At 40.0% G+C, this 26,908-nt stretch overlaps 1 protein-coding gene across 1 annotated transcript in view; it reads left to right on the forward strand.

Moving 5' to 3' along the window:
- LOC308182528 (protein argonaute-3) overlaps positions 1-17,117 on the forward strand; it is a 29,822-nt gene extending 12,705 nt beyond the window's left edge. The window contains exons 4-19 of the mRNA XM_080567340.1: positions 601-809; positions 1,924-2,060; positions 4,612-4,746; positions 6,945-7,032; positions 7,173-7,320; positions 7,615-7,734; positions 8,143-8,265; positions 8,483-8,616; positions 9,041-9,225; positions 9,499-9,658; positions 10,845-10,935; positions 11,777-11,971; positions 12,310-12,444; positions 13,060-13,161; positions 14,685-14,884; positions 15,499-17,117. Coding sequence (XP_080423466.1) covers positions 601-809; positions 1,924-2,060; positions 4,612-4,746; positions 6,945-7,032; positions 7,173-7,320; positions 7,615-7,734; positions 8,143-8,265; positions 8,483-8,616; positions 9,041-9,225; positions 9,499-9,658; positions 10,845-10,935; positions 11,777-11,971; positions 12,310-12,444; positions 13,060-13,161; positions 14,685-14,884; positions 15,499-15,607 — 2,271 coding nt within the window. The 3' untranslated portion in view covers positions 15,608-17,117. The remainder of the gene's footprint in view (positions 1-600; positions 810-1,923; positions 2,061-4,611; positions 4,747-6,944; positions 7,033-7,172; positions 7,321-7,614; positions 7,735-8,142; positions 8,266-8,482; positions 8,617-9,040; positions 9,226-9,498; positions 9,659-10,844; positions 10,936-11,776; positions 11,972-12,309; positions 12,445-13,059; positions 13,162-14,684; positions 14,885-15,498) is intronic.
- The last annotated feature ends 9,791 nt before the right edge of the window (positions 17,118-26,908 follow it).

The following is a 26,908-nucleotide window of genomic DNA, read 5'->3' on the forward strand; positions in this document are numbered from 1 at the left end:
ATTCAAGATGACAGTTCCGTGAACCACATCTACAGTTCCCTTTATTTTGTGCATTGAATTATGTACTTCATCAAATGTGTGATATCCTAATTATATCGGTTTTTGAGTCTCTGGCCCATTTGTGGGAAGGAGTGAAAATACCTGTCCATCGATCAAAACGAATGGAGTCCTGGTGTGTGTTGTTAAAAGCAGATCCTGAGATCTGTCCTTTTGCAGGGACAGCAAAAATAATGAAGTATTCAGTTTAAGTCAAGAATTCTACATCTGAATTTTTTTTGTATCTTAAGGATGTTTGGTGCATGTGTCGTGTTAGTAACTGCATTTAAGCTGTCAGACATAACTTCTGGATAACCCATGCAGTCCAGCTCTTATCTAGGTGTATTTTTATATAGGTATCTAACAGATTAATAGGGAGTTTTGATTCACTGAGACTTGCGAAGTAGATTCTCCTTTCCCAGCTTTCCAGTTCAATAAATACAAAGTAGATGGTCCTGCTCCAATACTGCCTTGGATTTCAGGTGTTAGATACAGGTGACAAACGCATCCTAGCAAACTCACAAATTAAACAGCCACTTTCTTTTTTTCCCCTCAACCACCCAGGTGGATTTGGATGTGACATTACCGGGAGAAGGTGGAAAAGATCGTCCCTTCAAAGTGTCAATAAAGTTTGTTTCTCGGGTGAGCTGGCACTTGCTGCATGAAGTTTTGACAGGAAGAACCTTGCCTGAGCCTCTGGAACTAGACAAACCTATCAGCACTAACCCTGTTCATGCTGTCGATGTGGTGCTACGACACCTACCCTCCATGAAGTAGGTTCACTGTCTTCCTGCAGTCTGTCTTTACCTGAAGTATCCCCATTGGGAGACCTTCATTCCTGTTTTTTCACAGGTGAAAAGAAAAAAATGATCATTCCCTCATGCAGCACACCTGATTAGTAGAAGTATGTGTTTTTGTAGACATTTAAACTCCAGAGCAGGTGACGTGTGTTTTTGGAAAGCTCAAGAAACAGGAGATGCTTATATTAGGTCTTAATTGAAAAACAGAGAGTTTACAGTATGCTAGAGCACTGCTTTCACATTTTCTGTTCAAAATGAGCCAAATATTGTGCACCTGGTGACTATCTAAAAGCATGAGTCTCTAGTTCATTGATATACCCATCAGTGGTGCGTGGTTCTCATGACTTAAATACATTGTTGAGACTAGATCCTGTTTAACCATGCCTGTTACTCTTTATCTCAGAACCCTGAAATATTAGAGAAGGCCCTATCGATTTTTGCCTTACTTGGGCCTTAGAATTTCCTTTTTGATTGCTGGCTGTACCTTTCACTGGTGTTGTTCATTGGGTGTCACTGACTCTTAGAAATGATCTGTGGTTTTGTGGAAGCCAGTCTTCTTCAGCTGCCCAGATCCTAAGGAAATGTGAAAGACTGTTGTGTCTGTACTAATGCCTGTACATTTCAAATGTAAGGAAGCATGGAGGTTTGTGAACGTACCTTTTCTACTCAAAAAGCATTAGTTTCTCTAGTTCTTTGTTACCACTGCAGTTTTAATGCAGTGTACACCGAGAGAAGTAATCAAATGTTCACTAGTAAAACATTCAAAATGATATTTGAAGGTCAGTCCAGTATATGCAGTGCTACTGTACAGAATCTGTGCTGTGATGGAGGTTATGCTTAATAAAGTGGAAGATCAGAGAGGGGAAGTTAACTTGTTGCAAAAACTAGTAAATGTTTTGTCTAAATTTAAAAACACTGCAATGGAAACACCAGCATTCAGTGTATTGTTTAAACTTGACACCGATCCCAGTGCACAAAATTCCAAAAAAAGAATAATGCTGTGTGGTATGATCTCCTAAGACAGAGCTTTTTATTGTATGTTGGGAAAGTGGTAGCATAAACGTGTGGTCATCTTTTTTTTGGCTAGGTATACCCCTGTGGGCCGCTCCTTTTTCTCCGCTCCGGAAGGCTACGATCACCCCTTGGGTGGCGGCAGGGAGGTCTGGTTTGGATTCCATCAGTCTGTTCGGCCTGCCATGTGGAAGATGATGCTCAATATTGATGGTGAGTTGGGATTCGGAGTTGAGAATAAAGATCATAGTTCTTGCCTCTAAGAATACAAATGACCTTGAAATTCAGTCCGTTAACTGTCATGTGTTTGTGTTTATGATACTAAAATTTAGGTACTAGAGTAACTTCTGCTGCTTTCAGTACAGAAGGATTTAGTAACCATGAGCCATCTACACTAATTTCTTGTCTTTTTTTGTAAAGAATAAAGAGTTAAAATAGTTTGGGGTATTTTGCTAGAATTTGTACCAGAGTAAGCAAATTTCCAAACTCTATAATCTTTGTGTGCAAGGGATTTTCATCTGAAAAATACATGAGTCTTACAGCTCAGTTTAAAGATTTAGTATTTGTAATATCCTTATAAAATGGAACGTTAACTGTAAAGGCAACCTTCTGCAGGAGTTTTAATGACAATAGTCGAGTGAGATGGTAATAATAAAGTGTATGCATGCATCCTTTGGCTTGCTCTTCAGCCAATTCAGACTAGACCTCTACGGCAAAGGCTACCTAGAAATCCTGGTCTTCTTTTTTTCATTTTTGTTGTCATGCCAGCATTTGAGCAGAAGTTCACCTGCCATATTAAAAAACAAAATCCTTTATAGGGAGAAAAGGCCTAGCATAGCTTGTTTTCCTCCTTCACTTCTGTACTGGTGCATCCACAGTAAGACAGACAAATTGCTTAAGCTGTCTCTGTGAGGCTGTCCGCAGTAGGTGGTGTTCAGTGCTTACAAGGAAACTGTAAAGTGTATCACAAATACCTATGTAAATAGGGCTAATTAAGGTGGGCTTTCTTATGCTAAATCAGGTCTACTCTGTACCACTTTATTAAGTCCCGGATGAATGTACTTGGGATCAGCCAGTACATGTGTCAGACTCCCTGTGTCTGTAGGCACTCCGAGTCTGCCTGGTAGCTAAAACCCCTGTAGAAAAATGTCAGGGTTTGAGATGCAGGTGCTGCCTAAAAGTTTCTGTAATTCACATTCTGTTCTCACTGTCTGTTTGAAATGCTTTCTAAAACCAATGTAAATAGCCTGACTTCTTGAACTTTGTTAAACGCTCCAAGTCAGGTTGTGTGTAGAGCCTGTCTTAAAGCGTAATGAAAATGTCACGTATTACTGAGCTTTCACAACAAAAATGTGCATGTCCACTGCTGTGGTTTGCCTGAATTGTGAACAATACTCATTTGACTTCAGGTGGGTTTGCTCTTTTAAAATTACCATTCAAAGTGCAGCTATGACTTAGTTATTGTTTGAAAAAGGAATGTAAAAATATTTCCAACCTGAGAAATATCCAATCCTAGTATCTGTGTGCAAGGTACTGAGATGACTACTGTTCAAGGAGGACAAGAGTATTAATTTGTACCAGTCTATGATGCACTGCACCATTACCTTCTTTGAAGGTAGTTTTTCCTGTCAGCGTTAAATAGCATAGTAGTTATTCTTGCAGTAGAGCTTTTTCAATCCTTTCTGGGAGTGAGACACTCAGTAACTTTGTCTTTAAGCTACAGTTTATAGGCTGATCACCTTATGTTGTGGTTTAGGCTGTAAGGATTACATTCAAATCCTATTGTATGATTTTTTTTTTCTGTTGTTTAACTTCATGCAAGGTTCGTTGCAAAATCCGTTCCTCTCTGTATCACTTTTGCTGCTATGGGAGACGAGCGGCGCGCTGCCAGCCGCTGGGGGTGTAAGCTATTTGTGTTCATTCAGTAGTCGGCATCCGGAGGTGGTGGCCGGCGTGCGTCATGCGAAGCTGGCAGCCTGCTGCAGTGACACACGTCTGAAGAATGTTTGGTTGTATCAGCACGGAGATGTGGTGGTTTGGGTACATGACATCTGGGAAACTAAGAAAGCGCTTGTCTACTATTTCACTTCTGTTCTTGCTGTTTAAAGTTTGAAACGTATGGATTATCTTACGTTTGAGCCGTAGCCTAGTGCTACCTCGCATTTCTTGCTAAAAGGTGTTGTTTCAGTTGCTTATAACTTGGCTAAGCACGTTGTTTGTGGTCTTTATTCCGTGGAGTGAGTCAACTGTCCTGGGTGAATACAGTATGTTGTCACTTAGTGTGACTGGGCCATTAGTATGCAGGGAGGGTAGGAGATATTGGTAGATCAAGGGCTGCACTAAGCACTACGCTAGCATAATTTGTGAACTTAAAATTGTGCTTATGTAGCTAGCAAATATTCAAGTAATTGAGCAGATCTCATATCATTGACAAAATCATGTCGCATATTGCTTGTAGCTCGATACAGAGTTGACAGAGAGCGTCTCTTTGGGACATTACAGCTCTCTAGAAATAAATATCACCTGGGGAAAAACCCTTCCAAAACCCAGAAATGCAAAGTGGTTGTAGGATGATGATGCTGGTGACTGTGTCACTGTGGGTTTTGTTTGTGTGTTTATTGCAAACCTCGCTAATCTGTTTTGAAAGCAAGTGCTGCACAACATCTTGTTGGGGATTAGTTGGAATCTTTAAAAGCATTCATTTATCTACTGCTCGACAGCATTCTGACTTGCCTTTTTACACGTGATATTTTGTTCTTCTTAGTTTCTGCCACTGCCTTCTACAAAGCACAACCTGTAATTCAGTTTATGTGTGAAGTTCTTGACATTCATAATATTGATGAACAACCAAGACCTCTGACTGATTCTCATCGGGTAAAATTCACCAAAGAGATAAAGGGTGAGTAGAAACATAACTGTCCTGTCCCAGGTAACTCAAGGTAATTCCAAGAATTTGCTCTAACTGGAAACCTTCTAGTTAGCACGCATGAGAAGGGCCCTGGGACTGCTAGGAGAACTGCAGTACATGTTTGTAGTTCTAGTCCTGAACGAGACAACGTGGCTCTGCAGAAATGAAAAATGAGATATGTTCCCAGTGGCTTAAAGAGGGAAAGGGCAAGCGTGTTGTTTATTGCCTGGTTAGAGGTAAGTGGTTGTTGCCTGCTGGCTGGCTAGCCTTTTAGAGGCAGGGGTCATCGAGGCCGTAGTGGTATTGTGCTGTAGGTCTCCCGCTGTTTAAATGCTGAGGTAAAATGAACATTGATTTCAAAGCTAACATCATTGATTCTTTGAGAGTATGCTATTGCGGTGACTACTTCTTCTAATAACTGATTGCCTTATGGAAAAATAAGTACCACTTGATAACTTGCAGCTGAAGGCCAAATTCCATTCCAGAGTATTGCATAAGCCACTGGTTAGAGTAGTTGCACTCCATACATGCTACTTTGCTTTGTGTTTTCCCATATCCTTTCATTCCAGTGTAATTTGCAGAGAGAGAAGCCTTGAAAGAGTTCAGCTCTTCAAAGCTCTGCTCTGAAATGCTTGTGTTACCTGATGCAAGACTTAACTCTGCTGAAATACTGGCCAGCAAATAATAAATCTGAACTACAGTCACGAACTGATGTGCTCGTGGAATAGTCATTAGTTGGGAAAAACAAAAAAGCCACCTTTAAGTAAATATTTATAGTAGTCCTAATGTGCTTCCTTTTTACATTTGTCTGTCTTCATTCTGGAAGACCAATAACTGGAGAACGAGAAGCTGCCTCTTCTCATGCCTCAGACACTCTGCTACCATAGTCAGAAAATATTAAAAGGTTACCTTTGCTGTCAATATTTATTTTTATTGCTGTAGTATCAGGGAACTCTAGCCAAGACGTGATTATGTATAGTGAAACAAACCCTGCATTAAAGAATTTGCAGTGTCTGTGAGCAGCTCTGAGGGAGGGTAGTGTCTTCTGTGGTGTCACAGCAGATTAATGACAAAGCAGTGAATGGTTTCCAGATATTGGTGTATTCACAGTGCTTCATGGCTCATATTTTGTATTTCCTTTTCACGCTGTATCAGGTCAATGGTAGCTTATTTTTTTAATCCTCGAAGTAATACTGATGTTAATGTTGCAATTAGTGCAGTCAGGAATCAGTGAAGCACAGTTAATGCTTCTCTGGGTTGTCTGTGTACCAAGTAAAGTGGTTGTGGCATCTGCTCTCGGGGACTAAGGGACCTGGTTTGATCTGGGGTATTCAGTTGGAGGTCTGCAATCCACATGAGCCTTGACAAAACGAATCATCCTGCTCTAAGTCCTCTACTAGTGGACTGTAGGTTGAATCATTTGGGTAGCAATGCTGTTTTCAACTGCCTTGTCTTCCGTGGGGCTAGGGAAAAGCATAACAATGTGGCCATGCTATGCAGCACCTGTGTGATAAGCTCAATACTTTCAGCAGATGTTGAGTCTACTCCTGTGTACGCCACAGGCAGTCGGTGCTTGCAGTTTATAGAAATAACTGCTGAAAATCCGATGAGGCTGCTGTTGTTGCTGTCAGTATTTGCTGTGGTTAGACAGTAATGTCTGGTGAGCCTGTGGCATATAGGGTGGGTGCTTTTAGACTAGATCTTCAGCTGCTCAAAAGCTAAAGAAACTTGGTGAAAAGTAAAGAAAATTATAGGCTGACTGTGGTTGCAAGGCTAGGAAAAGCGAATATAAGGGAGAAATCTGCCTTTGCCCTTTTTTTTTATTGTAACTGCTGGTTTTAAGGGAAATACAGCACTGAGAATGAGAACAAAAGGATACAGTAAAAACAGCACTCTCTCTCCGAGGTTAGTCATATGTCTGCTAAATGAAACTGCAGTGAGAAATTCAGATGACATTGAATGTTAAATATTTTACATTGATTTGTTTCTGAGGAAAATACCTGATTAGTCAGAAATCCACTTAAAATGAAAGCAAGATGTTTAGAGAATAATTATTTTTTGTTCTGTGCTGTTCGAGCTCTGACCATGACAGCTGTTGGATTAGAACATACTCATAAGAAAACGCGTGTCTCCTGTGAAAAGAAAACTTTTGTGTAGCTATGACATAATTTTTTTGTATTTCTGTGCAGGTCTAAAGGTAGAAGTGACTCATTGTGGAACGATGAGGCGGAAATACCGTGTTTGTAATGTAACAAGAAGGCCTGCAAGTCATCAAACGTAAGATGCTTTTTGTCAGAGCATAAAATGTGTAATAGCTTGGCACTGAATATGTAATGGGATCTAATATTCATTTGGGGAGTGTTGATACTTGCCAACTAAGCTCTTGGTAAGTTTGATTAAAACATATATTTCTTCAGCTTTCCTTTACAGTTAGAAAATGGACAGACTGTGGAGAGAACAGTAGCACAGTATTTCAGAGAGAAATACAACCTTCAGCTGAAATATCCTCATCTTCCCTGCCTACAAGTGGGACAGGAACAGAAACACACCTACCTGCCTTTAGAAGTAATGAATTTATTCTGATAAATCAGCTCGTTATTGGTAGGCGGTATCATTTTGCAGGGTGTTAAGAAGTAGTGCACTTTGTGGTACAAGCATGTTGTCATATTTACGTATTCTTTATTTGCTTTTTGTTGTATTTTTACCATTGACTACATTTTTAAGGAGCTTTAAAGATTAAACAACTCTACGCTTTTGCTTAGTTCTAAACACTTTGGAGGTGTATTTTATAATGGTAGCGTAGTACTGTACATGTGTCGTATGTTGGGATCTGTTTCTAAATGTGGATTTTTCTTCAAGGTATGTAATATCGTGGCTGGCCAACGGTGTATCAAGAAGCTAACAGACAATCAGACATCGACTATGATAAAGGCCACAGCAAGATCTGCTCCAGATAGGCAAGAGGAAATAAGCAGATTGGTTAGTTCTTAAATTTCAGTTTGGTGTGACCCTACTCGGTAAATGACACTGGACTAAACCACACTAATGCCTTGACCCCAGCCTGACAATTCTTTTACTGATCACAGCCTACTGCTTATTTGCAAAAAGTATCTTATATTGTGTTCTTCAAGCCACCTGTAGGTTTCCTGAATGAATGACTGAAAGTTTGACTGCTTTCCTCAGTACACAGTAAATATTTTCACCAAAGAACTCCAACATATATCTTCATCTTTTTATGTGTCTGCTGCTGAATTCAGCCACTCTAAACAGTAGTGTTTTAGCTGCCTGGAAATATAAAGCTTGAGTATTTTTAGTTGAATATTCTTATGAACAGTTCTGAAATGGTCTGCTTTTGAGCTGACATGTAACATGTAAAAACTCTTCTAGGTGAGAAGTGCAAATTACGATGCAGATCCATTTGTTCAAGAGTTCCAGTTCAAAGTCCGGGATGAGATGGCCCATGTGACAGGGCGGGTGCTCCCAGCTCCAATGCTGCAGTACGGAGGACGGGTGAGGATTTTGTGGTTTTAATTTTGGTTCTGTTACAGTTTTCAGAGAGTGATTTCCCATGCACATCGATGAATTTAACCACTTCGGTTGCCTTGTGCAGTACAGGGATCAGAGTTCAAATAGCAAGCTTTGTTTTTTCTTACCCTAAAACTGTAAATAGATAGGCTTTCTAATTTTCATTCACTTGAACGTCAGTGTGATTTTTCTGTTTCCACAGAATCGAACAGTGGCAACCCCAAGCCATGGAGTATGGGACATGCGAGGGAAGCAGTTCCACACTGGTGTTGAGATCAAAATGTGGGCTATAGCTTGTTTTGCAACGCAGAGACAGTGCAGAGAAGAAATACTGAAGTAAGGCATGTCATAGTTCAGGCTCTGGACAGTTCTCTTAATGAAACCATTTAGTAAAAGCATGAGCACAGCAAATCTAATGAGCATTTTATCTGGCTTTACACTTCTGAGGTGTTAGGGAGAGAATTCAAGCTGCTTCCGTGCTGGAAGCTACAGTCAAAACACTGTTTCAGTCTTGTGACATTGCTGCTTTACATTTTAGCATATTGAATTGAGTACTAGAGGCCTCTAAATGTTTTTTTCAGTTCTAGCCTATGGTATTTTAAAGCTGTATGGCTGCCACGTAATGCATGTTTTAAAAATGCTGCTTTGAAAGTTAGGTGGAGTCCTTTTCTTCATTTGAGTAACAGAGTTCTGCCCCCTTATGCTTTGGTTGACGTGTGCTCTCGCTGGTGCAAAAATCCAGTAAACTTCTCATCTTTAGGGGTTTTACAGATCAGCTGCGTAAGATCTCCAAGGATGCAGGGATGCCGATCCAAGGCCAGCCCTGTTTCTGCAAATACGCCCAGGGTGCAGACAGCGTGGAGCCCATGTTTCGACACCTCAAGAACACCTATTCAGGGCTTCAGCTCATCATTGTCATCCTGCCAGGGAAAACACCGGTGTATGGTAAGGAAATACCTCTGTATTTACCTGTTTGGTCAAGTATCATTCTAACAGATGCCCAGCATGTTAGAAAATTCTCCAGGACTATTCTTTAGACATAAGAAACCAGTGCTTTGCCTGAAGTTAAAATAAATTGGAAGCAATTCTGAGCATGCAGCTAAATTTAAAGTTATTTTGTAGAGTATCTATACTGCAATTATTGTGACGTAATCTAAGATGAAAACATACCAGTAGTTTCAAATGGACTCAGTTTGCATCCTAATATTTGCTTCACAGCGGAGGTGAAGCGTGTGGGAGATACGCTATTGGGAATGGCCACACAGTGCGTTCAAGTCAAAAATGTCATTAAAACATCTCCGCAGACCCTTTCAAACCTGTGCCTGAAGATTAATGTTAAGTTAGGAGGAATCAACAACATCCTTGTACCTCATCAACGGTAAGAATTGTTGTGGAGACTCTTTCGGGTTTTGTTTTAACAAATGTGGTTGTTTGATATTTTGCACGCAAAATTTAAATGTACCCAAGATTTAGCTTGAAGTATCCTTCTGGTAATATGTGAGAATAAGGCAGAATTATTTTTTTTTCTAGAATGGGCCCTGAATAGTTGTAGGCCTGTGAACTGTCTTAAGTGTTTTTCCAAATGTTTGATTGGTATCAAAAATTTGAAGAGTACCTGTAGTTCTAGAGATGAAATTACTGCAATTAGAAATTTTCTGGAGGTTTAGGATTATGCAACACATCACAGAGAAATGTAACTCTTGGTTAGCATATCAGTGTGCTGCTAATAAGGGTAGAAGTATACTGAAGGCATCCTACTTCTCCCACTTTATTACGCTAAGTAATTCAGCTCACACTTGTTTTTTGCACAGGTAATCTGTGCTCTGTTTCTGCTTATATTCCATTTGCTTTGAAGCCTTCAGTAGGTTTGTAAGTCCAAGCCATGCGTCCTCCCATCTTTCTGCCATGCTTCATTCTGAAGAAGCATAAGTCTGTTAGTCCTGAAGACAAGAAATTCTGATGGTCTCTAACCATTGCAAGAGCTTATCTATTCTTCAAGAGTGGAAATGTGCATAGTGCAAGCCAGAAAAACTTACGGAGTGCAAGTTTTAGGAATTCTTTCCCGAGACTTTCTGAGATCTTGGAATCAGTCTAAACATGAAGCAATGGCACATGGAACGTATTTTGAAGGCACTGGGAGATGATCCTGCTGCCTAATATCCTGTAAGCCAGAATAAAGTGTGTGCTGCTGCACCCGGCCATCTGTTGCATGGCTGATACAGCACAGAAGCAGAGTTTAGCTGGCCTCACAGCACTAGTGTAATCAACTGGTAGAATAATAATTTCTGTAAGATACTGTCTGTGAAGGTGTAGCTCTTTGGCTTTTTTCCATCAGAATCATGCTGCAGTTCCATGGCAGCGTGATTTGGAATGACCGTTACAGCGTTGTAGAAGTTTACATCTCGTGCACAAAGATTTCATTGTTTAGGTCTGGACAGAGTACCTGATAAGAAAGTCTCTCTGCGCAGCTTAGCTGAGATAGAAACAAAGCCCCATATTGAGCAATAACCTTGCACCAACTGTTCATCTGCAAGTGTGACTTAGCACTTTTTTTTCCTTTGAAGACCTTCTGTGTTCCAGCAGCCAGTGATCTTTCTGGGAGCCGATGTCACTCACCCTCCTGCTGGAGATGGGAAGAAGCCTTCCATAGCTGCTGTAAGTTTTATTAAATCAGCATTGTTATTTCCTCTTGGGTAAATGTTAGAACAGTAAATGCACCTATGACTGTCAAATATCTTTCAGGGCTTATGCCAGTTCTTTGGTGCACATTTCCAATATTATTAGAAATCATTTCTTTAAAAGGAAAACACTGCTTGATACTTTTTCTTAGCATTTTATTTTTAAATCAGGGTAAAATGTCAGTCATATTAAATAGAATATTCTTGCAGAAATATTGTAAAGGAAATAATGCAGCTTTGAGATATTTGTTAATAATATCGTTGTATTTCCGAAAGAGGAAGGCTAAATTAAGGCCTAGTTTGGCATGATTATTCTTGATGTGTTTTAACTTTTTGTGTTGGTATTGCCCAGGAGACCACCAGAGTAGTGGTTGGATGCTTACTATGTGGTCAGTCCATTGCTAATTTGTCTCCTTGGTATTTTACTTGTCATTGATTGCAGTTGTGGAAACTGCCTCTTTGCCTTAAGTAAGTAAGGCAAACTGAAATGTTTCTCCGTGTAAATGTGAGAAAATGTCCAAGGAAAAAAAGTCAGTTTCTTGATTATAAGAATGTGTTAGTGTACTGTCAATAGAGGGGAAGACTCCAAGGCAGATAATTTCTGCAGATGTGTTTCAGGGAGCCTGGAGGGCAAGTTACATACCTCTTTTCAAAAGGTATTAAACCTGCACCTACCACAAGTTCCAGTTAAAATGTTACTGTAATTATTTTTAAAGCAAGCATCTTTTACTTGAAAATTCTTTTCTTGGCTTTTTTGCTATTTCATTTTTTTATAGATTTGATCTTGTACCTTTTAGTCATGTAATGTTCCCCTGAAGGTTGTAGGTAGTATGGATGCTCATCCGAGCCGGTACTGTGCCACGGTGCGAGTTCAGCGACCCCGGCAGGAAATCATCCAAGATCTGGCCTCCATGGTTAGAGAGCTTCTCATCCAGTTCTACAAGTCAACACGGTTCAAGCCCACGCGTATCATCTTCTACAGAGACGGGGTCTCTGAAGGACAGTTTCGACAGGTTGGTTCATCTGTTTGGTTTTTGAAACACTTACATAATCCCTGGCCTCCTGTTCGAATGAACTGTACTGCTTATATTTGTACCAAGGTATCACAAAATAATTGAGCGTTTTAGGAGAGATTTTCTTAAGTATGTTCGGTTAGAAAAGTTGCACCTTCTTTCCTGTATGGGAAGAAAAACTCTTGGATCTTTGGAAACAATATATTTCTTAATACTCCCTAAGATTAATAACTGTGTGGCAAAGTTGAACCTAGTGTTAACTACAAACTATTTATTAAGCATTTTGTGTAGAATACAACGTGACAAAAAACTAAACTATTCTGTTCATGATCTTGTAGGTTTTGTATTACGAACTGCTAGCCATTAGAGAAGCCTGCATCAGTTTGGAGAAAGATTACCAGCCTGGAATAACCTATATTGTGGTGCAGAAACGACATCATACACGATTGTTCTGTGCTGACAGAACAGAAAGGGTAATCGTCGTCCTATCTCAGTACAAGCTTGATGTCAAGCACACATACTGCTATAGAAAATATCGGCATGGGCTTCTCTGTCAATCTGTTTGTGTTTGCGTTCAGGGAAGATGTTGAATTGATAGGCACAAAATGCGACACCAAACTGGAAAATCACTGACCTTTTAAAAAAAAAAAAAAGGCAAAAAAGACTTTGTCACAGTGCGCATTGGTACAAATTTTTAACAGTGAACTGTAACTACCTAAAGCCAAGTCTTCAATTAAAGACTGCTGTAGAAAATGCAAAATGATGGAATCCTTAACACTTGTGTTCTGATTGAGTCAATCTGAACTTAAGCTCATAATTCTAAATGTAAATGTACACACAGCTTTTTCTGGGTTTCTGGCATTGAAGGTTCTGAAGTTCTGGATGAGTTATTCTGTGTTGAGATGGTAAACAGCAGTACAGTGTCCGTGTCACACGTTCTAGGTTACCGTATTGACACGTTCCAGACGGTGCTGAGACAGTCTTTCACTGAAATGCTGCATGTCTTAAATGCAAACTTGTATTTTAATTAGAGTTGAGGTGTATAAACAGCTGTTAGCTGCACTGTTTTTAACAAAACTTTTATTTAGGTTGGACGAAGTGGCAATATTCCAGCTGGAACAACTGTAGATACAGACATTACACATCCATATGAGTTTGATTTTTACCTCTGCAGCCACGCTGGAATACAGGTATGATTGTCTTGTAAGTAAGTGTGAATTCAGAACACTCTCATTTTCTCCCTTATGTGACAAATGTACTTACAAACAGTTCCTTAGTAGGGAAATGTCATTTAGCTCAGTTCTATCTGAGACATCACGTTATTACTGGACTAATAGTATTAATTATTTGCTTTTAAGAGGTGGTCTCTGCTATGTTCAAAACTTAGACTTTGTGTAGTGTAAGGCAGTGTTTGATCATTTGCTGACTAAATGCAGACAGGTGAGTTACAGACTGGAAATAAAATTCAACAGTGGTATTGCCAACAATACAAGGGAGAATCAACTTAATGACAAAAACTCTGTCAGGATATTGGTTAAAAATGGAAAAAGTTCACTCTTTTTTATCATTCTTCACTTTTTTATCATGTGATTCTGTGACCATGTTGTTGTAAGCTCTGTTTAGGCTAAGCAGGTATGTTTTCTTATCCTGTTTTGAATCATTGCGGTGTTTTTATTCAGAGGTCAGCACATCTACTGCTTTTCTCCTTACGCGTGTACCTTTATGCTAGGTCTGGCCAAGCTAGTTTTTGGCCCCTTTGGAAGGGGAAAAAAAAAAAGTATCGATATAAGTTGTAGCAGAAGTGTCAGATGTAGGTGCAGCTCGTTGTCATAGCAAGCCACAAGTACATCTCTACTAAACTGAGATTTTATATATACTTAAGGGAAAAAAAGACTTCTAGACTGGCTAAAATACAGCTATTGACATAACCTGGTTACACCGTAAGGTTTAGCTCTAGTGCATCACATCCTTTGAGGGAGAAGCAGGAGGGAAGAGGAGTGTTCCTTTATTCCAGAGCAATGTCTTCCAAAGTAATTGCATGTCAGTCCTTTAATGGAGAACTTCCAAGAGCTCCTAAGAACTGTGCACAGCATTCAGTGCTTGTTATGGTCTGGAAGGAATTGTTAAGGTAGTAACGGTGAAAGTCAGCGTGCATCTGGTTGATGTACAAGCATCTGTTTCAGCATAATGCCAAAGAGCAATTGTAACTCTTAAACCTGTAGGCAAGATGACATTGTGTAAAGCAAGGAAGTGTACATTTTATATAGAACTCCTCAGGTAACTTCTGAAATAGTGGAACCATTTCTAGTCTTCATACTAGAAGTTAGGGGGTACTGAGGAACTGGAAAGAGTTAAATGCAACAGTTATTTCTGTGAAATGTCTCGGTGAGAAACAGTTTTAATTGAGGGTGGTTAAGAGGTGGTGTAATCAGTTTAGTCATGTTGGAAGCAGGCTTCAATTGTTAAGGGTTACCTAAAAGGTATGTGGGCTTTTTTTGCACAAGCAATGGTAGTTGAAGTAACGTAATATGAACAGTAGACATTTATTAATCTCTACATACATTTAGGGCTGACATAAGCCTGAAATTTCCTTGGCTGCTGTTACCGAGGAATTCAGACTAGACAGTCTGGCCCTTTCTGAGCTTAAAAATGACTTGATTGCATGGGGAAAAAAAAAAAACAGCTAAGTGAACTGATGTTCCCTTCTTCTTAGGGTACCAGCCGTCCCTCACACTATCATGTTTTGTGGGATGATAACTGTTTTACTGCAGATGAACTTCAGCTGCTGACTTACCAGCTCTGCCACACGTATGTGCGCTGTACACGATCAGTTTCTATACCTGCACCAGCGTATTATGCTCACCTGGTAGCATTCAGAGCACGATACCATCTTGTGGACAAAGAACATGACAGGTAAAGAAAAATGCACATGCTTTAAGTTTTTGTCCGTGTTAGTCTCTGCTCCGTTGTCAGGCATAAAGCCAACTGACTATAGGTAATTACCTCTCATTTTGCAGTTAATTTGTGTTAACTCTGTGACTAGACTTAAGGTACTCATTCCTGACAGCTAGTGCTGAGTATCAGACAAGAGTGGGTTGGTGGATTCTACTCAGTAACGCTCAGATTAAAAGAAGTATAGTGTCATAAAATAGTTATTACTTTGACGTGGTCTTAAGGAATCAAGCCACGCATTTAGTTTTTTTTGCTTTAGAGTATTCATAAATGAAGCAAATGTTAAGTTTCTTGCACCTAACTCTGCTTTGTATGTCACGAGTATTTTATAAACTTAATATCATCAATATATTTTTCAATGGGGTACTTTTAGATGAACAAATTAAACAAGGTAAAGGGATTTGTCTGTTCACTCAGCAACCTCGAGGCTTTTGACAAGTATTTTTTTCTATTTGTTTCTATTAATATTGCCATGTTACCCTCCAGAATGCTGAAGAGATGCAAAGGCAGCTTTTAATTGGAATTAATATGACTTATAGCCCTGCTTGTCTTCATTTATTCTCATTTTCTTCCAGTGCTGAAGGAAGCCATGTTTCAGGACAAAGCAATGGGAGAGATCCACAGGCCCTCGCGAAGGCTGTACAAATTCACCAAGACACCTTACGCACGATGTACTTCGCTTAAGTCAATAAAATGGGAGCATACTCACTGAGAAGGAAGAACTGAAAAATTAAGCCACATACAATGTATGTTTCCAGTGGGGTTGGTTTATGGGGTGTGCCTCCGATCATGCTGAAGTTGACACTGTGCAGGGGCGAGAGGCTAACCCTTAAATTGACACAAGGAAGATTGTTTACTTCATCGAGGAACACAGCACTATTATGCAATATGAAACCAGCCAACTGCTTTTTTGGCGCGGTCTCCTGTAGGAAGCACCGCCATCATTTTTTTTTTATTTCTCGTAGTTTAACCCTCTTATGCCTTTACCTCAAGTTGCTCGGCAGCACAACTATCTTTGCAAAAAAAAAAAAAAAGGATGGTGTAATTAAAAAAAAAAGCAAACAACCTTTACAAGAACAATCACAATGATTGTTTGGGAGAGGAAAGTGTGCAAAAAAAAATATTTTTTTTACCCCACTGCATTGAGGAATCTTTCTCTCAATATTGCCATCAGCGTTCGAATGTGAACATATCTGAGTACATTTGAATGTACAGCACTAACTAAAAAAAATTGAAGGGAGGGAAGATGTTTTGCACACTAATCCAATAATTTGAACATAGTTTAGCCAACTGCTGCCTTTGTCTTTCTTCACAGCTTTGGAGTCCTCAGCTCCAATAGTTCCCTTTTAAAAAGCAAACAAAGCTAGTGGTATTATGTGCAGGCAGTAGTGATCCAAACTCTTCTTGCTCCCTGGTGAATTTACTAAAGCTGCTGTTTTACCTAGTCCAAAAGTTTCAATTATTTTCTATCTGGCACGTCAAATATCTTGAAGCTTCACATGAGATCAGATGTCCCAAGTTTTATGGGATTACATATAGCAAACACCAGAACTGAAACTTTAGAGCTAAGGTCTTTTTGGAAAAAGAAAAATGCTAGTTTACTTGCTGCCTCTCACACCTTAATGTGATTTCATATGTATGTTTTTGAAGTTTAGCTTCCTTTTGTTTCTTTTATATTTATTAGAGTAATAATAATGCTTTAATTTAATTATTACAGAACATATGGTCAACATCAACTTTTATTTTTTAGAAATGTAACCATGTTTATTTTTAAAAAAAACTGACAACTTGTTTTTGCTATCTTTTAGTGCAATAAGCGTTCTAAAGGAAATCTGTGTCCATTGAGCTGTACTAAAGCAGTGTTTGTACCACTAACTGTGGGATAATGGACACCTCCATGATTTTAAAAGGACAAAGTAAAAGCCTTAATTTTGAAAGGAAAGTTTTATAGTCAGAAGGAATCTTGCATTTTCCTTTTTTAAATCAAAAAAGAAAAGCAAAAATGCTTCTAGAACTCTGCAAGCTTTACTTGTCACTGCAGTATTTTGATTTAACAAAGGAATTGGCCATATGTTTGGCTTCGAAATGTGGAGGATATTTGAAGTAAATGAAAAGGGTTTTTTATTAAGATCTAAGTTTTTACATGCTTAATTAAATCTATTTGACATCAATAAAATGTCTGGAATTATTAAAAGTTTTTAGGCTTTTTTCCTCTTTGATAATGACTTTCCTTTTAAAATTAAGTTATTGGTAACTTCATTTCACTTTGCAAATAAAGTAAGAGGGCTGGGATAGTTCTAACTTCAAATCACTGAAATGTGAAACAAACTAATGGGACTCTTTCATTCCACTTTAAAGGTAAAACAATATTTAAGATGTCAGAGATGAGCATTTATTCAGTGAGGGGACTGGGGAGTTTTGCACTTTGTAAACTCGTGAACTGCATTTTTGACTGTTTTTATTTGCACTGGTTCATAGTATATATATTCTGCAGATCGTTTATATGGGCATTGCTGTTATCCCAGCCCTTCTGAACTCCACCTGCTCTCCACATGAAAACCAGTGGGTTGGTATAAGTAGCTTATCTCCTGTCATTTATCTCCTGAAATCCGTTGTTTGCCAATATACTGTATTTTGAGCCTAAAATCTGAGCCCATTTTGCTTCAACAGGCATGAATCTCCCCCACCTTTTCTGCCAGAAAACAAAGTACTGTATTTTGTGCATCTGTATATTGTATGGAAATGTACGTAGTGCTGTTCACAACACTGTCTCAAAGAGCTTTACTAAACAGTGTATATACGTATTTTATCTCCCAGTATCCAGGAAGATAATGTTTTCAGCCTAACTTCGCAACGTTACAATTGCACTGGAAATAGTCACGACGGTGGGCAGTTCGACGGTGGCTTTTGGGGCTCCTCAGAACAGGTTTGGGGTGAGCAGGGGAGATTTGGCAGATCCCGAGCCTCCTGGGGGCTGCACGCCTTGGCTGGATCTGCAGGTCCAGGGTTGTCCCAGCCGTGCTCCTTGACTTCTTAATGCACTTACTTTCAGCGCCTTCAAGTAAAACTGCTGCAGGGAGGTTGGTGTAACTGAATAATCTGAGCAAGATGGTTTCCGAATAGATCTCTGAAATGTTTTCCGTAGTCAGCGACCTGATGGTTTTCTCTCAGAAGCACTCTAGCTAGTAGTTCTGTTTATAAAAGGTTCAGGTTAGGGTTTTTACAGAAAATCAACGTTTTAAAAAAAGAGTTTTTTTTAAAGAAGCTATTTTACAAAGATTTCTTGTGGATTTCTGGCGTTTAGATGAAGAAAATTCCTTTTTAAACAGTCTTTTAATGCTCCTTTCAGAGACACTGTACACTTCTCATCCTGCCCACACTCAGTGACTATGATCTGAGAAGCTTTTTTTGTTTTCTACTTTCACCAAAAAAAGAAATTACAGCAACTTCATTGGGAAAGTGACTTAAACGCTAGCTTGACAAGCAGTTTTACCTGGTTTTCATGTGAAGAGTATTTGGAATTTTTAATCTCTATTCTTGGTTTTGCAAATATCTACGTAAAGTGCCGATACTTATTTGTATTATGATATCAACTTACTGGCGTTGTGAGGGCCACACATTTATAATGCTGTAGCTGCTATATTTATTTAAATGGAGATGGACAATTACTGCACTAAGGAATGAGGAGATAAGCAAGGAATCAAGGTTAGATAGATATCTTGGGTTTTTTTTTTTTTCAAAAGAGAATTAATGGTGTGAAATATCAAGTGTAACAAAGGGTGCTGTCATTTTAACTGAGATTAAATAGCCAGATATTCTTCCTTTGTTTAAAAACATATATATTTTGATGTTTGCAGTTTGGGGGTGGGGGGTTGGGATAAATGGTACCTCATCTGTGGTGGCAGTTTCCGGTATATTTTCAGAGTATATGGATTTCTTTTATTTTTGTACCTGCTCTCCTTTTAAAAAAGAAAAAAAAAATCTCAAATTTTATGTGCTGTTTGGGGACACCTTGAGTGGCGTACCAGATCCCCCTCTCTTTCTGGGAGCTGTCCGTGTACAGCCCAAAGAGGGATGCGGGCAAAGGCTGACAGTTCTACTTTGCAGACGTGCTGGCCTTGTTTATATGCCTATCTAGAAAAAAAAAAAAAAAAACAGGTTCCTATCTCCTAAGACACCGTACCAGTTTACCAGACCGAGACCTCGCTTGTACTTACAAGTGCCACTTGTTGCTTCCGTGGCAGGGAGCACGCTGGTAGGGCATCGGCCACGCAGAGCGGGAGCTGCAGCGCTGGTACCGTGCCAAAGCGGGACCCACTCCCCCGGGACGGAGCCTTGCCGAAACCTGTGATCTCTAGTGACTAGTAGATCCAAAGTTGGAAGGGAGTAGAGCGTTTTGTAGTCGAGGCATTAAACTTGCAACATCTGCTAACAGAATGACTGACTCCACTGTAAGTAGCTTTTTTGTTGTTGTTTTTGTAGGGCACTTCAGCCGTGGCCATTCTACTCAGGATCGGTGTATTACTGTTAAATGTGTCATTTGGTTGAACACGTTCAAAAAGTTGTTTCTGCAGAGCTCATTCTGGCACCCTTTTGGAAGTTTGGCCGTAGAAATGCTTTTTCAGGAGTAAAGTGGGTTTCTGAAAGCTGTCAGTCAGATTATTTCAAGATGCGATTGGTCCTGAGCTAGATTAGGTTCATGTACAAATTTTTGTCCTATAAAATGGTTAATGTAAGATACCAGATAGTCATCTTCTGTACAAATTCCAGCTCTGAATACTCGTTTTCTACTAGTCCTGAAGTTCACTCTGGTGAAATTCCAAGCTCTGACTACAGTTCAAAAAGCTTGAGGCCTTTTTTTTTTTTTTACGCTTCCTTCATATCTTGTCCTCTTTTGATATTTTCTCAGTTTTGTGAACTGAGGGTTTAGAACTTTACTCAAAGCACTTTTGTAACCAAGGAGTCAAAAGCTCAGATTATGTACCTTGAAACTATCGATTCGGTTTTCAGAGATCATTATTTCTAAATGGCCGTCTTGGTCTCTGCTCGTGCCAGGCAGATCCTCTGTCCCTTCCAGTGCTCTGGAATTCTTTGGCTGCTACTGGCAGATTGATTGGATCCAGTGAAAAAATCCGTAGGGATGTCAAAGGGAAAGACCCCTGTCTTTCTTTTCTACCCAAAGATGGTACTTTAGGTCAATGTTGGGTATTAGGATAACATTTTTGTTTCGGCACATGTTGAAATAAAGCTTCCCTTAGCCAATTCGCTCGTTTTTTGTAAGCCTGAAAAAGATAGTGGTTAGAGCTTGAGCTAATTGATGCTTTCTGCTAGTAGATGACTTTGTATTTTTTCAGTTACGAAAGAGATGCGTGTAGGATCCTGAAGTTTACCTCCCTAGCAGAATCTCAAGAATCCCAATCTCTATAACACTAAAACAAAAATGTTTGTCCCTGAGTAGGCGAAGGTGCGTATGGAAGGGAAGGAATTGCAGGAGGGAGGCTTGCGAGGGAGAATGTTGAAGCATCGCTTATAGAGGAACGAGGATGGTGGTGGAGAGACTCCATCTGCCTTGCATCCCATGTGCCCTGGTCTTTTCAAATTTTGTCTGAGGAGCCCCTCAGCTAACACGGGTAGTTAACAAAGGGTCCTTTTAAAACAAAATGGTTCCACTGTTTAAAACTTGGAGTGATTTTTATTTTTTTTAAGCAAGACAGTCCTCAGAAAGTGCCTTTTTAGAAGATGGTGCTGTAGATTTTTATTTTCCAGTTGTACGTGGCTGAAAATTTAAGATAAATAATTGAAAATGCCAAGTGTTTGACGGTATCTTTCAGGTACTTTCAAGCATCAGTTTCTCTGAGTCAGGACCAAGAATAACCTGGAAGGTGTTTTCATTTGGAGGGAAAGGCATTGAGGAGCGATCACCAAATTCAGCTGGTAGGCTAGAATCAGTTTTGATACTTAAGTCAATGCAATTTGCCCCTTCACATTGAGGGGGCACGTGGCTGGGGGGAGGCTGTAGGAGAAGCAGCAGCATGGGAACACTTTGGGCGTGAAATGGCATCCGTACCTGGTGAAGGACGTTGTCTCCTAGATGTAGCAAGCACCCAAAGATGAAGCAGGCAAGCTGAAAGCTATCTAAAGACTTACGAGATGGTCAGTCCTACTGTGAGCAGACGTCACGCAGCTTGTGTTTGTAAAGGAGTGATTTGCATATATTATTGGGACTTCTAATTCCTAACTGAGTTTTGGTGTAACAGCCTGGTGGGGTGGGTGGTGCTGCCCTGGTCAGACGGTTGAAGATGCTGTGGGTCCATAGTGAGTTTGGTGAGCATTCCTCCAGTCAGGAAAAGCTGTAGACTAGACTATTAAACACTGCACCTCAGTAACCTTGTAATGCTGCATAAAGTAATAATAATAGCAAAGTTCTGCTTTGATTACACTGTAATGTGCTTGCACATGCCTGCAAAAAATACACACAACTTTCATTTTTGTAATGGTCTTAGTAGCAGTTTTCAGACTTTTTCTTTTATGATGAACCTTGTCCTTTATTGTGGTGTTTCTGTATATTTATTGGTAGTCTGTGTGCAGCTCATAGGTCTGTATGTCTGGTCTGTATGTTGCCTTTAACACTTTTAGGTGGGAGAAGTTTCTGAATGTTTTTTTTCTTCTCTGAAGTCAGCTTAACTCTTAAGTCATGTTTGAGAAGATACTGAATAAAACAACTTGATAGACAGCCTCATTTAATTGGTACCTTGTTTTTTGAGTTGAAAGCTAAAATGAGTTTGTGTTCATTTTTATTACTGTTCACACAGTATTGGGCATTTGAGATGTAGAATAATTTGATGTCGGGATATTTCTGAGTATCAGGAGCTTAAGCATAAAATTTCCACTTTAATTGTAAGTGGTATCGTTGCAGGAGTATGTTTGTGTCCAGGCTTTTCCTAGGAACAAGCAGAGCTATTTAACATCTGTTAACTAGGACACAATCAATGAAATCAATAGGTGTACAATGCAAGAGTGGGGACAGTGACTCTTGTCTGGAGTTGCTGACACCCCTGCCTTTGAAGGGACTCTGTCAGATTAGCTGGCAAAATAACACTGCTGCTTATGCTACCCACAGAGGCCACGAAACAAATACCTAACTTTTAGCTGTGTAGATTTCTTCTGATTGAAGTTAGAGAAAGGAACTGATGTTTCTCGTAGCTGAACAACTTTCTTGTTTTAGTACAGTGCCCAATGCTACTTTCTTGGTATTTAAGTTTGCAATGATTTTAAATTTTATGTTCCCAATTTCTTAATGTTATGAGGCTAGGATTTAGAAAGCATTTTTTAGTCTAAATTCTGAGCCAAAATTGTCTATCTTTTTTAGTAGTAGCTGTTTTTATCTTTTAGACTAAAAAGGGCCAAAAAATCTTGTACCATCAGCTTGTTTGCAGCAATACTCTCCATCTCTTCCCTTGCCTATGAACCAGTTTCTTTTCTATCTGTATTTAGATTTACTGAAGCTGTTGAGATTTATAAATTCCTGCCTTCTCTTTCTATACATTGCAAATGTGATCAAAAGAAATGAAATGGATAGACTTGCATCTGACGATGCTGGTTTCTGTCAGGCACAGATCTCTTCCAAGAAGTCTTGCCTTGCTGATGAACTGTAGCACATATGGGTTTAATTACAATAGAAATGGTCTGTGTATTTCTTTTGCATTCATTGGAGGGTGCATGATGCTTTAACGTATCCAATTTAAATACAAGCTAATAAATTGCTGAAGATGTAGACACGTGAGTATAATATTTCAAGTGAAGAAAGAAAAATCATCATTTTTCCCGGCAAAGTTTGAGATTTTCTGTAATTGATACTACTCATAGTAAATTGTGCTGTGCTGGGATTAATCCTAAAATTGAACTGACTCAGCTGTATGTTTTATGAAGGGGAGAAGAAATGGTAGTGGTGACTATGCTATCAAACCAATAGCTGAAAGCTCTGAAAATGCAAGGGGGAAACTTGTCTTCCCCCCCAAAGAGCTGAATATACTGAAAAAATCTTATGCTGCTAGAGCCTTGTGAACCTGTATCTTTGTATCCGCAGTTTACTCAAGTCCCCACAAGTGACTACTTCAAAAAAAACTAATACAAGAGGAGGGAAGCTTTTTTCCTGCATTTTTTAAGCAAGAGTGCCTGTTCACCTCCATAAAGGAACGCGCTGAGAAGCCGGTGGCAGTGCCTGTAACAGCTGCGTAGTTAAATCAGATTATCTGTGCTCTGGATCTAAATCTTGAAGCTACCTTACTTGGTTCGAAACAGATAAAGAAAAATCCAGTAGGTCGGTGCTACTTGTAACAACGGAGCCAAGGGGTTTTGCGAGCAATATCTAACCCCTCCATTAAACGCAGATGCTCTGATAGATTTCTGGTTATCTTCAGGCAGTTGACGCTGACGTGTGCCTGGCTACCGAGAAAAGCAGCAGGCAGTTGTAGGGTGAATGTTGCTGTAGCACTGCAGTTGCTCTGCTCTTCCTCAGCTCTTAACCTACCTCCCCGCTTCCCTCGCGCAGGATCACTGCTGCCTGTGTAGAATTAGCGATGTTGAGGACGTTGTAGCTGCGTGCAAGGCGATCGGCTCTGCCTGGGTGAGAGGCGTGGTGGCGATGAAAGCAACTGACTGTAGGGATAAAGGCTTCGGTAGAGGTTGGGTGGGTGTTAATTGAGCTATGGTCAGCCCGAGCCCTTCAGGGAAGCTGATGGGAGCCTGAAATGGTAACTTCGGTGTCCCGGACTGTTTGTGTCAGACTTGAACTCATTGAGAGCAAGCATGTGCCTTTTTCCGATCAAGGACAGAAGCTAGAAAAACTTGCATTCGCATTGATAACGTGGTTAATATTTTTCTTGAACCGGTCTTAAACGTGAAGTCCTTGGTCAGAATGGAGTTTGTTTTGGGTTGCATTAATCAAAGTGAGCCCTGAATTAGAACTACCCAGAGAGGAGGAGCTTTTAAAATTAGTGGTTTCTGGAGAGTAATGTCATCAAATAAACGTACTTCCTGGTAGACTTGCAATTTTTTAAATGAACTTTAACTTTGATATGTTTCTCTGTTGAGAATCATTAATTCTGCCTTTGTTTGAATGTTACCTGTCCTGTAATGTCTTCACTCTTCGCTGTGCTCCTGCAGCTTTCTGTACACTCCTTTGCTCCTTTCCCCCGCCCCATCTGGTGACTGTAAGGACCTGAGGAATGTTGTCTGGTGAATGTAGGGGAGCAGTGCAGAAGTCTGGTGAAGTGGGAACATGGTGGCGAGGATTAAACATCACGGATGATAATTCTTTACGAACCATCTTGCCAGCAGCTGAGGGTAGTGATGTCCGTGCACAGAGCTGTGCGGTGTCTTGGGTATGGAAAGGTTTAGCAAAGTGGTGTGAGAGGGAGCAAAGAGCCTCTCCTTTTACATCAGGGTACCGAAGGCAAGGCTCTTGTATGCTGGGTGCTGCACAAAAGAAGGCACCTGTGTCCTTAGGGGTTAGTTCAGGCTTAAAGCTGCTGTGAAAGTGGATTTTGAGAGAAAAATGGAAGAGCTTTTAGATAGGTTATATTTTATGCAGCTTTAAGGTACTGGTGAGTTATCCAGCCAGGAACTCTGCAATCGATGCTGGCTCTGAAACGGGTTCCCTCTCTGACTTCGGGTAAGTGCTTTTGCCTCTGGTTTTTGCCCTATCTAAGAAATGGATGAGATGACTCACATCGCCTTACGAGAGCTAGCTATAAGTGTTCTGAGGATGAATCATGTTGTGGAAGTGCTAAATTCTTGATACACACCTGTGCACCTTCTTACAAGTTTGCTTCTTCACCTAATACAGTTCTGTTTGAAGTCTGTCTGTCTCCGACATGAGCCTGTGCTCTTTGCTTATATCTCATCACAGCAATGCCCGAGGAAGGCATTTGGGATTGGTCTCATAATGTTTACCTGCTGCTTTCTTTTAAGATGATCTTCTGTTTCCATTTGTTGCCAAATAGACTCAGATGGCAAGTTTATTTAAATTAAAGGTTTATTTTCCATTGCTGAGGATCTCATAGGTCTTTCATACACATCTGGTAGTTGAAAAATAACTACCGTAATACTATCTAGCAACACAGAAAAATATGATTATGTTGAATTTAGGGCTATGCTAGCCCATAAATCGTAGGTGCACAACCAATTTAAATACAGATGTGCAAAAATTAGATATTAAAATACTTACTAATAATCTTTCATAATGCTTACACTTGCGAATCTCTTAGATACATTCAAAACCAGTTTCTTTGATATAAAATTGATGTTTTGCAGGTTAATGCTTGCTCAGACATACATACGAGCGAAGTAATACCCACTGGGGCAGTACTAAATTTAAACTTTTGAAGTTTTTGAACCTGATGGTGTGCAAGCAAAGTAGAAACTTGAGTAATGCTCCTTAAGTGGAGAGGAGAATTGAGTGCTGGAAAAATCTCAGTGTGAGGAAGACTGCTGGAGATGAAGTTAGTCTTCTGACTTCTGGCAGCTCTGCAGTCATGAATGGTTTCTTTAGGGTAATCGGTTTTGTACTTTCCTCCTGTGGCTATAGTTTTCAGTTTTCTTTGGACTTGATTTCTATTCTTCAGCAAAATGTTCTCATTCTGCAGTTTTCAGTGTTGAATCTAGCCTTGAGAAAACTTAATGGTGTTTTTCTGTAGATAAACCTGCTTCTAGAGAGTTGCGTTTTCTGTCTGTTTTGCAGACAACTGTGAAAAGCCAGCCTCAGCACAGCAATAGAGTTGACAGAACAAGTTCTTAGTCCGAGATGATCTTACAGGCTTGTTGCCCAGCCTCTGCTGCCATGATCAGTGACACCAGTATATAGACCCTGTGTTCTGCAGGTCAGGCAACGAACTTTGTGCTCACACAGGGTATAGATCTCCTCCTGGCTGTTGTATTCTTGTCTCTTCCTGTGGTGTAAGCAGTTAAGCTTCCCCAGGTAGCCTCTTGGTGGATGAATGGTATTGTTGCTTGTTGGGGGGTGGGGGGAGCGAGGCTGTTTGAATGGCCTAAAGGCATTTGATCATAGATGAGAACATTGTCTATCAAGAGGTATTACTATAAAGCTTTCACTGTAATTGGTAGCATTCAGTTATGAGCCAGTAGGGGTATAAAATATCTTCAGGAGATGCTGGCTCAGGTGGCATAGTGTGTGCCATAAACATTGCTAGTGATCAATCTGTATTTGTGTAGGAGACTTCTGGAAGCAATGTTGTGCATATAAATTTTGCGTATTTAATAACATGTTTAAATGAAGAAAATAAATTGTGCTGTTTGGGATTCCTTTTCAGAATAAAATTCTAATAAAGCAGTCCGGTGGATTGAGATTCCCTTCTATGTGTATGTCTTGCTCTTTCTCCTGTGCTGGTAACTGCTCCCCTCTCGTTACGGTGTTACCATTGCTTAAGCAGGAAGCCCAGTGTGTGCCCACCATGAAGGTACTGGGGCTTGTCAAAAGCAAAAGGGAATTGTTTCAAGAATAAAGTAGAGCTGTGACTTGAGACATTGCACAAATCGATTGTAGACGGATAGCAAACAAACTGGTAAAAGCCTTTATTTTTACTTAACCATCTTGACCATGTGTGCCTATTTGTATTGCGGATGTGGGCTGCAGCCATGCGGGGTGGGAGGGAAACCATGCGTCGGTGTGTTTTGAGGTGTACTCGCTAAGCAGAAGGGGTGTCCTCTGCCCGTTCTCCCTTTCCAGAGAAATTGTTCTTGCCAAAATTTTCTACCTGTTGCAAGAGTTGCTTTCTTTCCAGCACAGTAAAATGTCGACTTTCACTGTCCCTCCCCTCTGGTAGGCATCTGTAACCTCTGTACGACTGTGTATAGTACACACAACAGTCATCAGATCTCTGCTGGCTTTAGATACCATCAAGTTGGGTGTATTGTAAACCAACCGTATTCATTTGAAAAAAAAAATAAATTTTTTTGGAAATGCGT

Source organism: Anser brachyrhynchus (genome assembly GCF_964034855.1).
Source record: "Anser brachyrhynchus genome assembly, chromosome: 24".
Taxonomy (NCBI): domain Eukaryota; kingdom Metazoa; phylum Chordata; class Aves; order Anseriformes; family Anatidae; genus Anser; species Anser brachyrhynchus.